This window comes from Ursus americanus, chromosome 13 (genome assembly GCF_024610735.1).
Source record: "Ursus americanus isolate L20-20 chromosome 13, mUrsAme1.1.p, whole genome shotgun sequence".
Taxonomy (NCBI): domain Eukaryota; kingdom Metazoa; phylum Chordata; class Mammalia; order Carnivora; family Ursidae; genus Ursus; species Ursus americanus.
The window spans coordinates 1784411-1799572 of NC_142139.1; the positions used below are offsets into that span (position 1 = coordinate 1784411).

General features: G+C 40.6%; 1 protein-coding gene across 4 annotated transcripts in view; it reads right to left on the bottom strand.

Annotated features, from left to right (window-relative positions):
- Nucleotides 1-5409: 5409 nt before the first annotated feature.
- Nucleotides 5410-15162, bottom strand: part of PPA2 (inorganic pyrophosphatase 2) — a 79282-nt gene continuing 69529 nt past the window's right edge. For all 4 annotated transcript variants that reach the window (XR_006779937.2, XM_045799233.2, XM_087866378.1 and 1 more), the window contains 2 exons: nucleotides 6709-6745; nucleotides 5410-5631 (listed from right to left, as the gene is read on the bottom strand). Coding sequence is in view for 3 of the 4 variants with exons in the window: in XM_045799233.2 (XP_045655189.2) it covers nucleotides 5597-5631; nucleotides 6709-6745 (72 nt within the window). In the remaining variant the exon portion in view is untranslated. The remainder of the gene's footprint in view (nucleotides 5632-6708; nucleotides 6746-15162) is intronic.

Below are 15162 nucleotides of genomic sequence, written 5' to 3' on the forward strand. Positions count from 1 at the left end.
CAGGAGGGTTGGAGAAGTTTTCACAGAAACGGCAGCAGGAGTTGGGCTGCGAGGATAAGAGCTCAAGAAGCATGGTGATTCAGCAGAAAGGACCTCATCATGACAGGGTCAGCGGCCTGAGCTCTCTCCCACTGTTGCCTTCCCCGGGGCCCTGGAAGCTTGCCAGCCTCTCCTGCACAGAGGGGGGCCCTCAGCGCGCGCCTTTGCCCGCCTTGTTGTTGGTTTAGGCAGAAAGGAGCAGCAAAGTGCTGATTCAATTGTGGGCTCAGCTGTTTTTGTCCACCTGTGCACAGAAAGGTTTCTGATGTATGAGATTCTGGCCGGAATCCTAGTATGTATGTTCTGCTTCCCACATGGGGAGAACCCTTGCCCAAGGATGGGAATCCCTGGTCCTGCCCACTGCCAAGTTCTCCTAGTCGGAAGACCACAGACGCACTTATGCCCTCCAGTTTTAGCTGCTTTGACTGCAGAAGTCTCGTTGCTTGCTACTCTTTCATAATTTCTTTTAAAATTGTACTGGTCCTATTAGACTTTATCCATTTTAATCTAAGGTGTGAGTCGTAAAAACATTTATCTTACTTTTCAGTGTAACTTTTGACAGACATCAGAAAGCAGTAACATAACAAAGTCCTATAGTTAGCCCTGCTTAAAAAGGAAAATTAGTATATTTTGCTCCTGCTTCCCCAGTTAGCCCAGCATAAATATTTTCAGGATCCACGTTTGGATGTTTTTATTTGAATGTGGGCTTACCTCTTTAAACTTGGGTGCAGTTTTCAGGATCCAATTTTTGCACCTAAGACTAAAAATCATATATATTGATAAAAACATTCAGATCCAGTAGATAAATAGGTAAAGAAAATAAACAAAACATTTATAAGACACTATTACTAGTCGAGATGTAGGGAAAAAACTTAAACCTGTTATGAATAACAACAACAAAATATCCTGTCATTGGAAGGGGAAAAGAAACTAGAAATCTCACATATTGCTGATGCCGATATAATATGGAACAACCCTCATGAAGATCTTCTGGGTCCTAAAATGTTCTTATCTGAGTACATCTTATAGAACTTATACTAAGAAAATGATCTCTAACGAAGAAAACCTGTTGGCCAGCGTACCGGACTACTGTAGAAACCGCCTCAGGGATCTTCCTGTGTCTATCCTTGCCCTACACTGCCCCCAACCCCTCACTTCCAGCAAAGTCTATGTCAACACAGCAAGCCAACTGACCCAGTCTTCTGCTTAGGACCCTTCATGGCTCCTGATTTTATCAGGGTGTGAGGCTAAGTCCTACACTGGCCTGCAAGGCCCTGTTTGCTCTCTCTCCCTGTTACCTGCGGGACCTCCTCTCTGCTACTCCAGCTGTTCTCCTGCAAGCCCCCCACATTCCTGCTTAAGGGCCTTTGTTCCTGGTGTCCCCTCAGCCTCAGTGCTCCTCCCCCAGAGACCCACATGGGCCCACTCCTGCTTCTCTTCAATCCTCCACCCGCCCGTCACCTTCCCAGTGAGGCCTGTCCTGACCTACTCCATTTAAATTTCAATTCCCACTCCTACGTCTGAACACAGGCTGGATATAAATTACGTATAAAATAGGATACACGTTACCTACAATGGTCACGCTCTGTCTTCCCCACACAAATGCAAGGCGCACAAGGGCAGGGACTTTTGTATGTTCTGTGCTGACATAGACGAAGAACTGGGGATAGGACCTGGCACGTATATAGGTAGTCAATAAATTACGGCTACATTTTAAAATAGCAAAATAGAGGAAGCATTTCTAGAAACAGAGGGTTGGCTAATTAAAATCATTGTAACCAGATGCATTCAGGACTGATGTCATTAAAAGCCCCTAATCTCTCTGCATGCTTCAACCCTTTGCAACCAGGTACTCAGAAAGGGGAAAGAGTCCTTGATGTATTGGGTATTCTTAACAGAGAAGAGACGCACTGACGGCTTTCCCCTCGGGGCGTACCAGGATACCTTCGGAGTCGTGGCATTGGGGTATGACTGAAAGATGCATTGTCGGTCCTGACACAGAGAGCTCAATCAAGATTTTTAGACTGAAGGGAAGAACAGCGTATGCCTTCTCTCCTGGCTGCACTGGGCTCCTGGCTCCCTTTAAGCTGGGGAATAATCTGAGAAGTGGTTTGTTCTCACAGGTCATCCAAATAGGGTAAATTCAGGCCAACGGCAGAAGCTCTAGCCTGCAGCTGGCCTCACACGTTTTACTCAGCTCTTGTGTCTTGTCGCCGCCGCGGTCTCCTGCTCCTGCCAGAGCACAGCCGACCGCTGCGACTCCTCTCCGGCTGTCACGTCAGAAGCAGAGGCTTCTCTGTCACGGTGCCTTAGGAAGACAGATGCCAGGTGCGGTGCTGCTGCGGGGACCGATTCTTCCGCGCTCAGTTACTTCATCCACCCAGTTTGATAACTTAGAAATCAAAAGTTATTCCCATTGGGTATAAATTTTTCTGATCTGAAACCAAAAACACATTGAATATTTAACACTAGACTTAGTATTCACATTGTTCCCTTTTGGTTTTTTCTTCCTACCAGGAGGTAATGATAACCTTCTGTGCATAAGCCCACTACAAAGGCACACATCTAGTTTCTGTCTCCTCTTCTTAGGGGCAGTCTCAAGCAGAACACCAACTGAGAAATTCCCAGTTTGATCTATCCCTCGATTATCTAAACCAATGGGTTTAAAACTTAAATTTGTAAGACTCGTGAGGATGAGGGGAAAACATTTGGGGCCCTCTCCCCCAAAATTCTGATTTAACATATTTTTAGGGAAAGCTAGAAAGATTCTTAAGAAGGATTCTAAGTGATTCTGAAGCTGGTGTTTCGAAGACCCCACAGGCAAACCCTGATACACGCCTTGAACAGAATGTACAAGGAGGATGAGAAAAGACACTACCCAAAATTTACAGATGTGATCCACTCCATAAAAAGATAGTACTCATAAATAATAAAGATAAATGAGCAGTCACAAGACGTCTTTATCTATGACAATGCAATAATCCCTCTTCTGGGAATAAATCGCCGAATGCTGCTAGTAATGAGTATGCAAACTGCTAAAGATACATGTAGTCCATGATGGAGAAATGGGTTTTATGAAATTCAGTGCACTCCTTCTGCACAATGGAGTGAAATTAAATGTACCATGTATGAAATGGTTGTCTGTATGTGAAAAATAACACCTCAGAAAAATTTCAGACACTTATAATAGCAGCAAGTTTGAGAAAAATGAATCCTCGATAGTCTACCCCTTTGATTTTTCACATCCAGGGGTACCAGCTGTGGGCGTTCCCTAAATCCATCCACGGGTCACTTTTGGTTTCCTAATTTGTTGTAGGCAATTTTAACAATGATTTCCTCTTCCTTTTCCAGGAACTCTCCTTTATAACCATATAGTATAAAATCTATCCAATATAATTGTTCCATGGGAAAGGGCTCAGATCTAGTCTGGAAGACACTATGGAACAATCATGAAATAGCCATTCAATTAAATATAACTGTCATCATTATAATGATGGCCATGTAGCAATGTAGAAAGATGCCTATAAGAGAAAAATCAAAATTCAAGATGTTTATTAAGATTGTAACTGCAAAATTGTATACTGTGAAGACAAATTTGATTAACTGTACTGAGATCAGCAAGGCTCACTAACAGGTAGCAGCTAAGTACTACTGACGTCTAGAAGGAGAGGAGTCAAACAGGTGTGAGCTTCCCCACCAGACGTGGCCTCTCTCTTCCAACTTTCGGGAGATTGATACACCACATGCCACAAGCCCATTAATTTGTCCTTTGATAACTCAGCTTATTGTTTACAACTACTGCAAAAATAGTTCTTCCTTATTTTCCTCTATGCTTTATTATTCCCACAACATACAAAAATCAATGTACAATAAATAAGATTAAAAACAACAGACGCTCTCCTCACATTCTTAGATGTCCTCCAAAGTTCGCACATTCCCAAAGAGGTCTCCAGTGAACCCTTGTGTCACTTGGGTGCATGGCTTAAGCCCGCTGGGCCTGTGTGCTCATCCGTAAAGCAGGCCCGCTCTGAGCTTTGCCTACATCACAAGGGAAGCAGCGCGCACAGCAGGGTGGAAAAACACGGGATTTAGAGCCATACTGTCAAGAGTTCTAATTCTGGCTCTGAAACTTACCGTGTGATCTTAGGCAAGTTACAGAACTTCTCAGAGCCTCGATATGAAGGGGGCAATCTCCACCACACAGGGCATGTGCATGCATGACAGCTAAAACCTACCACACAACAGATGCTCGAGAAATGGTAGCTATTGTAACAGCGCTTTGTAAACTTCAAAACATATTATGCAAACAGAACATGCTCAGGACGGTAACAGAAAGAGAAAAGGGGAAGAAGAGGTCTGAACAGAATTGGCAGAAGCAGCACAGTAAGGGGAGTGTGAGCAGACGAGATGTGCTGGAGGAGGAGTGAGTAGCACGGCGTGGCTGGACAGTGGGGCTCCTGGAAATCAGAGGGTCTGATTCTTACTCTGCAGAACATGGAAAGCCACTGAAGGTATTTTGAGAAAAATATAACAAGGCAAGACCTTTGCTTTAGGGAAAAAAACTAGCAATGTAGAGGATGGCATGAAAGGGAGAAAAGCCAGAGACCGCACAACTCACTCAGGAGACAAGGCACGAAATGGAGCGAGAGCAATGGGGCTGAGGCCGGGGTCTGGATCCTGGAGGCATGGAGAGGGGCTGGGAGGCTGGCCCAAGGACCCCAGTGAAATCAGAGGGGAAACCAGCATGGTGTGGGTGGGAAGGAATGGAGAGGGCCGAGAAACATTTAGATGATCTTCATGAATGAAGACAGGAGGAAGTTCAATATGATTTCAAGGGTTTGAGTGGGGGGCTAGGAGAATGTGAATTCCACTGCTGAAGAACGAGGGAAGATAAGAGCATTCAGTTCTAGACCAGAGGGGTTGCAGGCATCCAAGAGACAGACCTCAGGTGAGAGACCTGGGCTTCTTATGAAGACCTCAGATCATCGCCAGAGAGATGAGAACTGAGACTGAGGGGACTGAATGAGAATCAGAGACGTCTAGGCCCTCTAAAATAATAAATTCGAGGAAAGAGCCTTAATAAATGTAAACACATTTACACAGGCCTAATAAGAGGACAGAGTTTGGTTAAAGAAAGTTTCCACCAGCAAGCTGAAAAAAGATAATATGGTATGAAAATGAGAATAATTATGTACAACAATCTAAGTAACTTACTAAACTTGTAATTTCTGTCTTAACCTATAGAAATAAAAGCTAACAAAACTGATGGGTTCCTTTCAGCCACAGAAATTAGAACTGGTCAAAACTCAATGCTTCTAAATTTCTGCTATGAAATTAAACAAAATCTTTTCATATCAATAAATATCCGAATAATTTAAAAATATCACTCTTTATTTATATATTGTATATCTCAAAAAAGGCTGGGGGGGAAAAAAAGAAGTTTCAACAGGAAGTCAGTAAACTCTCATAGATCGGCCTGTTGCTAGCACTTGGGGGAGAGGGAGTCGCGGGGTCCTTGGAGATTGGAATCTTGATGGCAGAACTTCAAATGTTCGAATCACTTGTCAAGGAAGTGCCACACTTGCTGTGTGTCTGAAATGGGGAAGAGGGTGTCAAGGAAGGGGTCAAGAGTGAGGGAGGGAGAGAGGAGGGAAGACAAATTTAATTTAGAACTTTAGAAGTATTTAGACAGAGAAAAGCAATCATAAGCTCGGTACAACACATTTCCCCATTTCAAGTTACTCCCCTTTAAACTCTTGTTCTAAGTTCTCTCATTTGGCTCCAGCCTTATATAAAACTGTGCTAAAAATTCCAGAGCCTTCCATTTTATTCCCTACATCTTTCTGGGTCATTTTAGTCTCTACTGAGTAACACAGAAGTTAGTGTCCCCGCTACAGCATGAAAGGTCTAGGAAAACCTTGTACTGTAAAACTTGACTGCCTGTCAAATATCCAAAATGGGATAGTATTGCAAAGAAACAGTCTGTTAGTTTCCCATATAAGGAATATAACTTGCTTTCCCATGAAATGTCTACAGATCTGCTCTTTTCTAAACATCGTAGAACTTGACAGAGTAAATAGTTCTCATTTTTCCTCCAATTTTGCGAGTTGCATGCTCTTCTAATGTTTTATATTAAAACAAAGGGCCAAAAATCTTGCAAAGCTTCAAAGATGAATGCTTTCTGCCTATGCTTATATTCTGAAATTTTTACTACACATTTTACTTGTTTCTCAAAACAGCTTCAAATAATGGTAACAAAATACAGTACTGAATATAGTTTTTTCAATCCTACTATAAATTTTGATTTTAAGATACTTATTTAAAATGAATGATTCATTAAAATGATGAGATAACAAAGAAAATCTCCCAAATTCAGATATCTGGAGTCTCATTAAATTTATCAGAACTACCTGAAACCTCTCAGTACTTCACCAAAAAAGTCACTAACACAATCAAACTATTTTCTAGCCTGAAAGTAATATATGTACTCCTTCTCATTTTCTGAAATTAGGAAATAATTGATTTCATCTGAACATTTTAATGACTATTTTAAAAAGTATTTTACTTGGTTTATATAACTTTTAAATTGATCTATTGTACTTTTTCTGGTTTCCACCACTATAAACAAATTTATACATCTCGCTCCTCAAGAACCCAAATATACCATACCTTCTTCCTTACTTTCCTTATTCGGTGACGGTGACACCTGAAAGGTAACAACAGAGAAAAGTCCCTGTTATGAATACTTAGATGTGGAAACTACCTCCACAATTTTTTTTTCATGAAACTATAGAACTTTACCTGAATTGGTTCTTTAACCTGAAAAAAGTAAGTACTCCTCTTTGCCTTTAATTATCATTGCTGCTTCTTTTGGATAAACAAACCACAGATTTAGAGTCAAATAAAAAAAGGACGCTTGAAAATATTTTTCTCATTAACCCATGGGAAGTACTGAGAATGCCAAGAGGAGTGAGGGAGAGGTTTTCTTTCAGTTGCTTCTCTGGCTGAGGACTAGAAGACAAAAATCCCACACACACATTCCTAGACACGTCATGCACATGCACGCACACACACACACACCACACTATATAATTTATTTAGCTGTTCTCTAGAGCATTTATATGAATTTTTCTGTTTATTTCCATGACTAGGCCAAGATTTTTAGAACAAATGCAGTATAGTCTGTGATAGACGAGTCTGAAAGAAAGGCTTTTCTGAGATATCAGACTTTTTTTCTTAATTAGGAACAATACATTTTTTAGGTTTTTGTGTTTTGTTTTGTTTTTGAACATTTTATTGAGCGATCCCTCATCCATGGAGAGGAATGCACAAAGCCCAAGAATAAACATCTATGTAATCACCACCCAAGTCGAGAAACAGAATAGGCCAGGCCCTTCCCTAATCATAACTTTTTCTCCCCTCGGGAAAACCACTATCCTGATTTTATGACACATTTGAGATTTCCAATTTAATAATCAACTTTTAATTCTCTGATTTTGCTCATCCTCAACAGGAAAGAGATCTCCTTCTAACATTTGAGGTCTGGGGCAAAGGTACAAAGGCAAGACTGTATACCATACGTGTGAATACTAAAAAGTTATAAATCAAGCTAACGAAGTGATGGAGTATAAAGTATGCTCCACCCTCCTATCTTGAGAAATATATTTTTGTAATGACTTGGAAGCCCTCTGTTTAGCATTCTAGACACTCCAGAGGCTGCCTGAGTACAGCAGAGTCAGGAAAAGAGGCACACATCCCTCATCCTCCCCCACTTCTCTTCCGTCCCCAGGCTCCAGTCTGGATTACGGGCCTCACTTGCACAAGGGCAGAAATCCGAGCCCACACATCTTTGTACTCCCCATCTCCGAAAAGCCACCCAATGGCCCCTGCAGAAGTAACAGTGAGCACACTGTTCACAAAGGAATGAGCATGGACTTGGGGAGATGCCCATGAAGACCCTGGATACAGGCTTGCAAGTATCCGGGTAAAGAATTCCAGGATTTTGAGTAGCTAGAGGGTGGTACGGAGTGTGGGTTAGCTCCTGGTGAATGCACAACTTTGGTCCCTTGGTCTTGCCTTGTGGGGAGGGATATAAGTGATGAAGGCCAGAGCAAAGCAGGGCCTTCCTTGCTTAGGTCTAAGGGCAGTACTGAATAAGAACAGGTCAGTAGGAGAAAAACTGAAATTTCAGCAACATTGAAATAGTCCCTGTGATAGTTAATGTGTCAACATGGAGGGTGTTTGTAGCTGAGATTAATATTTAAATAGGTAAACTCTCAGTAAAGCAGACTGCCCTCCATAATGTGGGTGGGCCTCAACCAATCAGTTGAAGGTATGACTAGGACAAAAAGACCAACCTCCCCAAGCAAGAGAAAATTTTCCAGCAAACTACCTTTGCACTTCATCTGTCTCCAGCTTGCTGGCCTACTCACCAGATTCTGGACTCATTAAGCCTCCACAATCCCTTTTTACATATATCTACAAATCCTATTGTTTCTTTGGAGCACCCTAACACATTCCTCTGAATCATAAATACTTTATTTATGATTAAACGTTATTTTTCCTTCTACTCTTTAAGAAAAAAGCTAATCAAATATTCTTTATGTTCTGTCATAGAAAAATGATGTAACAATGTAAATAAAGAAAACCTCCGTATAAATTCTATGTAAAACATCCTAGAGATTTCCAAGTACTTCAAAAAAAAAAAGAAAAAAAAAGAAAACAAGGAAATATTCTGTTCAGCTTCCTAGCACAGAGAAAATGCTTAACGATGGTTAGTCTGGAGGATGATCCAACTTATGTAAACCTGGGTGTGAAAAGTACCACCACAGTATAAAAATTACACTCATTCAGAGCAGGCCTCTGAGATTTGATGGCTGTTTTACTACACAGACAATAAGACGGAGTAACTTGTTTATTCTTTGAAATTGGTATGCTCTTTCAATTGTGCAGGTCATCTATTACAAAGTTTGTTGGAAAGTTAGCTGTTCAGATTTCCTGTTTAAAATGAGCAGCTGCTTCTTGCTGGAGCTGCCAAACATTTCAGAGGAAGGAAACGTGTGGTATGTAGGCATACATCAGAGAGACTGCGAGTCGGGTTCTGCCACTGCAATAATGCAAATATTGCAATAAAGTCAATCAAATGAATTTTTGATCTCCTAGTAAAGATTATGTATACCCTCTAGTCTATTAAGTGTGCAATAAGCAGCATTATATCTAAAATAACAATGTACATACCTTAACTTAAAAATTATTGCTAAAAAATGCTAACCATCGCCTGAGCTTTCAGTGAGTTATAATCTTTTTGCCGGTGGAGGGTCTTGCCTTGATGTTGATGGCTGCTGACTGATCAGGCTGGTGGTTCCATAGGTTTGGGTGGCTCAGCTGTTTCTTAAAATAAGACAACAATGAAGTCTGCCACATCGACTGACTCCTCCTCTCGTGAGTCATTTCTCTGCAGCATGTGATGCTGTTTGATAGCATTTTACCAACAGTAAAACTTGCTTCAAAACTGGAGTTAATACTCTCAAACCCTGCCGCTACTTTATCAACTGACTTTATGTAATATTTTAAGTCATTTGTTGTCATTTCAACAATCTTTATGGCATCTTCACCAGGAACAAATTTCATCTCAAGAAACCACTTTCTTTGCTCACCCACAATAAGCAACTCCTCATCCATTCAACTTTTACCAAGAGATCGCAGCAATTCAGGCCCATCTTCAAACTCCACGTGTCATTCCAGTTCTCGTGCTGTTCCCACCGCATCTGCAGCCACCTGCCCCACTGAAGTCCTGATCCGCAAGTCGTCCAAGAAGGCTGGAGTCAACTTCTTCCAAACGCCTGTTCACGTGCATATTTTGACCTCTTCCTTTGAATTACAAATGTTCTTAATGGCGTCTAGAATGGTGAATCCTTTCTAGGAGGTTTTCAATTTAATTTGCCCAGATCCATCAGAGGAATCACTTCTCGGTGGCAGCTACAGCTTTATGAAATGTATTTAAGTAGTAAGACTTGAAAGTCCAAATTACTCCTTTGATCCATGGGCTGCAGAATGCATGTGGTGTTAGCAGGCATGGAAACAACACGAATTTCACTGTACATTACCATCAGCTGTCTTGGCTGATCAGATGCATCGTCAAGGAGTAATAATATTGTGAAAGGAATCTTTTTTTCTAAGCAGTAGATCTCAACAGTGGGCTTAAAATATTCAGTAAACCATGTTGTAAACAGATGTGCTGTCATTCAGGCTTTGTTGCTCCATTTACAGAGCACAGAGCAAGTAGAGTTATTAGCATAATCTAAGGGTCTGAGGATTTTGGGATGGCAATTAAGTCACCAGCCGCATTAGCCCCTGACAAGTCGGCCTGTCCTTTGAAGCTCTGGAAGCCAAGTGCTGACTTCTCCTCTCCAGCTATGAAAGTTGTAGATGGTATCGTCTTCCAATATAAGGCTGTTTCATCTACACTGAAGACCCGCTGTTCCGTGTCACCACTCTTGTTAGTTATCTTAGACTTTCTGCTGACTTGCTGCAGCTTCTCCTACATCAGCACTTGCTACTTCACCTTGAACTTCTATGTTATGGAGACGGCTTCTTTCCTAAAACCTCATGAACCAATCTCTACTAGCTTCCAGCTTCTCTTCTGCAGCTTCCTCACCTCTCTCAGCCTTCACAGAATTGAGAAAAATTAGGGCCCTCCTCTAGATTAGGCTTTGGCTTAAGGGAATGTCGTAGCTGGTTTGATCTTCTGTCCAGACCGCTCCAACTTTTTCCGCAGCAGCACTAAGGCTGTTTTGCTGTCTTACCACTTGGATGCTCACTGCAGTAGTCAAGAACTTTTCCTTTGCGTTCACTATTTAGCTAATTTTATGAAGCAAGTGGCCTTGCTTTTGGCCTGTCTTGGCTTTCGACATGTGCCTTCTCCATTAAGCGTCATCGTTTTTAGCTTTTGATTTAAAAAGAAAGATGTGGTACTCTTCCCTTCACTTGAACACTCAGAGGCCATTGTAGGGTTATTAATTGGCCTAATTTCAATATTATTGTGTCTCGGGCAACAGGAAAGGCTCTCTTTGGGCCACATGGGAAACTGCCAGAGAGTGGAACAGTCAGAACACACACAACATTTATCCATTATGTTCACTGTCTTTTATGAGTGTGGTCTCTGGTGCCCGAAAACAATTACAATAGTAACATCAAAGCTCCCTCATCACAGATCACCATAACAAATATAATAAAAAAGTCTGAAATATTGTGAGAATTACCAAAACAAATAAAAAAGTTTGAAATACTGTGAGAATTACCAAAACGTGACAGAGACACAAAGCGAGCAAACGCTTTTAGAAAAGTGGCACAGAGCCAACAGACTTGCTTAACCGTTACCACAAACCTCAGTATGTAGACAATGCAGGATCTGTGAAGGACAATAAAGTGAGGTACGCCTGTATAAAAGAGAATAACTGAGCAACTTCTCATGAACCTAAAACGTATTACAGGATAGAAACAGACAAACTACTCTAGCTAAAACATTTATCATTACATTTTATTTTAAAAATAATTGCCAGGGACGCCTGGGTGGCTCAGTTGGTTAAGCATCTGCCTTTGGCTCAGGTCATGACTCCAGGGTCCTGGGATCAAGTCCTGCATCGGGCTCCCTGCTCGGTTGGGGAGCCTGCTTCTCCCTCTCCCTCTGCCTGCCCACAGTTGCCCCCACTCGTGCTCTTTTTCTCTCTCTCTCCCCCTATGCGTTCTCCCTCTCACATAAGTAAAATCTTTAAAAATAAAATGTTCTTAGTTCTTCATTCTTTTTTTAAAGATTATTTTTAAGTAATTGCCACACCCAACGTGGGGCTCAAACTCACAACCCCAAGATCAAGAGTTATGTGCTCTACCAACTGAGCCAGTCAGACACCGCCTTATTTCTTCAATCCTAAAATGTATTTCTTGGTTAGTAGAATATATTCAGTATGTACAAAGCCTTATAAAAAAGAAAATAAACATCACCAATAAGTTGAACATGCAGAGATAAGAACTCCTATAGTTTGGGGCTCTTTTTTTTTTTTTTTTAAAGATTTTTCCATATTAACATATGCCAAAAGAGAGATCAACATTTAAATTTGAAAACAAAGGGTTCATGAGACACATCTGCTCTTCAATTCTTCACCTGCAGTCAATGGCTTCCTGATTCTTAAAGTACCAACACACCACACACCTGCTTACAAAAGGTGGAAGAACTCAGAGCAGCACAGAGGAGCACCTAGAAGGGACCCAATCCCAACTCTCACTGTCAGGAGTCACCACCACATTTTCATAGTAAGAAACGAAGAAAGCATTTTCAGTTACTTACTGGGAAAAATGTGTGCACCCTCTAATCATCTAATATAAATTCTCCACAAAACAGTATTATTTATACTCTTATTCTAAAAACGCCATCTTCTTTCCTTTTCCCCACTCCAAAAATACTTCTCATGAATATTCATATCTTTCTTTCAAACTAATCTAGAGTTTGTATTACCAAAGTATTCCTCTTTCTTTTACCCACCAAAGAAAGCTTACTCTAGCTTCTGCCCAATTCATGCTTAACCTGTATTTTAAGTTGCTATGAACCATTAACACAACTGCCCTGTACTTAGTGTCTCTCTTTCAAATAACTCCCCCAGGTCCCTACAAGCATCTTCAATTGCAGGTTACGTCTGTTCAACTTAATCAACTAACATGATACATTGGTTGAAACAATATAAAACTGTGCTTTCCTATATAAGAATTGATATTCTTTCACTTTATTATAAGGGTTCAAAATTAAAGGGACAAAAAGTTCCCAGTTTTTCATTCAGGTATAGCAGGAATGTAGCTGAATTAAATTATCTTGACTATTCTCTTCCTGCATTATATTTCCATAGCTCATAAGACAGTTGCTGTACGTTAATTTTACTTTTACATTTCTTTTCTGATTTTTGCTTTAGAAACCCAGCAAAATATGACCAATTCTTAGTTATTCATAGACAAAATGTAGAGTACTTTAGGTTATGTAAGTTTAATCTACTTCGCCTTCCTTTCAATAATGTATATAATTGGCTAGAATTGAACACAATGATTGACCTTATTTTCATTTGTTTTGTTCACCTTTGAGTGGTGATGCAGAGTGAGCTTTTAAGAAGCCAAAAGGGAACATCTTTATGGTAATTCAGTATTGAAATTTTTAAAAATGTCTCTTTTGGATAAACCAGGATCTGATTCTAGTGTAGTGCTCTTTAACATTCAGCTGAGGAGTCCTGACATCAAACACAAAATCGCCGTCCCAAATTTCACACAACACTACAGATACCACTGCTCCACTAAAGAAAGTAAGTCTACCAAATGTAGCCAGAACATTTTTTAATTAAAGTAGAAATTTCCCCCTTTCTCTTCTCCTTCAATGCACTACTCATGAACCCATGAACCGTCATCATGGCCATCTCTGAGTTTTGTGTGCTCCAGGTTTCCTGAGACTGCTTTTAGGGGAAACCTGGCCCAGTGAAGGCAGAAACAAAGTCACACTACGGCTGCTGAGACTTCTCTGGGCGGTACTCTCTCCTACGGTTCCAGAAGTTTCTAGGGCTTTCTACCACTCCTGTGAGCTAAAGGTTCACAGTATCATGAGAGTGGGCCCTGCAACTGAGCGGGAGTGTGCTTACTTTTTCTCTTTGCCCTGAATCCTAAATTCTAAGAATTTTAATCCCTGTGGCTACCAGGTTGTGTAGGGCCTGAGGCAGGTCTGGGAATTTCTTTAGCAATGAGTCTGGTTCCTTCTAAAGTCCTACATGCACTGAGTTTGTGTGTGCAAACTCACAAAGGTCAATTCTCTTCCCCCCCCCCCCAGTAAAATGACTACAGTCACCAAATACTAAAAAACCTTACAAATTACCTAATTCAAACTTTCCCCAACTTTGCATGATGCCTAGAGGTTTTCCATTTCCTCAGGAGAATACAAGGAAAGTGCTTAAATAGAAGCATAGGGAAAATTCTGGGGAAAAAATTCCCAGATGGGAAAAGTGGTTAAGTATTAGAGTAAGTTGTTATGTTGTGGAAACTAACTTCTTCTGTTTCCTCTTCCCTTTCTTCCTGTTTAAGCCTCTGAATATAGGACTGATTCTCATTGAATAATTTAAATTAGTCACAAAGACTTTTCCAATATCCAACAATGGGATGGGCTATCTCATGAAGGAGTCACAGCCTCATCACTGGAAGTATTCAAGAAGCTGGAATTGAAGGGATTTTTCTCTCTGAGGTCTAAAAATTTAATTCGACAACATTAATGCCAATAGTGACGTTAAAACCCAACATGTATCGAACACTTTCTAGCTGCTTCACATTTTACCTGGATTATCTCATTCGGTTCTCTGCAATAACTCTTATAAGGAAGATACTATTTTTAGCTCCATTTTATGAATAAAGAAACCAGGCATAAATAAGTTAAATAATTTGCCTTAAGTTATGAATGAAAGACCTGGTATTTGGACCTAGACAGTCTGACTCTGGAACTTTTTTTTTCCATAAAGAAACTCACTGGACTAACACTGACATAAAATAAATGGTGCACATATCGTTTAGTCAGTTTGGACCTATACACACACTCATGAAGTCATCATCGCAATCAAGATAATAAACATATTCCCCACTACCCCCAACTTCCTCCTGTCCCTATAAAGGAAATTGTGAAATCTTTCCTTCCTGGCTCTCTCCCAAACTCTCCAACCAATGATGTTTTGTGTCACTACACACGAGCATTTGCATTTCTTAAAATTTTATATAAACAGTATAATATGTATGATATGTCTGCCTTTTTTCACTCAATGTATTTTTTTTTAAGTTCAGCCACATTCCAGCATGTACCACATATTCGTTTCTTTTTATTGCTGAGCAGTACTCCTACTGCTGAACATACAGTCTGAATATGCCACAATCTATCCATTCATCTGTCGATGGACACTTGGGTTGTTTTCACTTGCTGTCTATTACAAAGAGAGCTGATATAAACATTTGTGTACAAGTCTTTGTATGGACAGATACTTCCATTTCTCTCGGGTAAATATTTAAAAGTGGAATGGCTAGATCACATGGTAGGTATATGCTTAACTTCTCACGAAA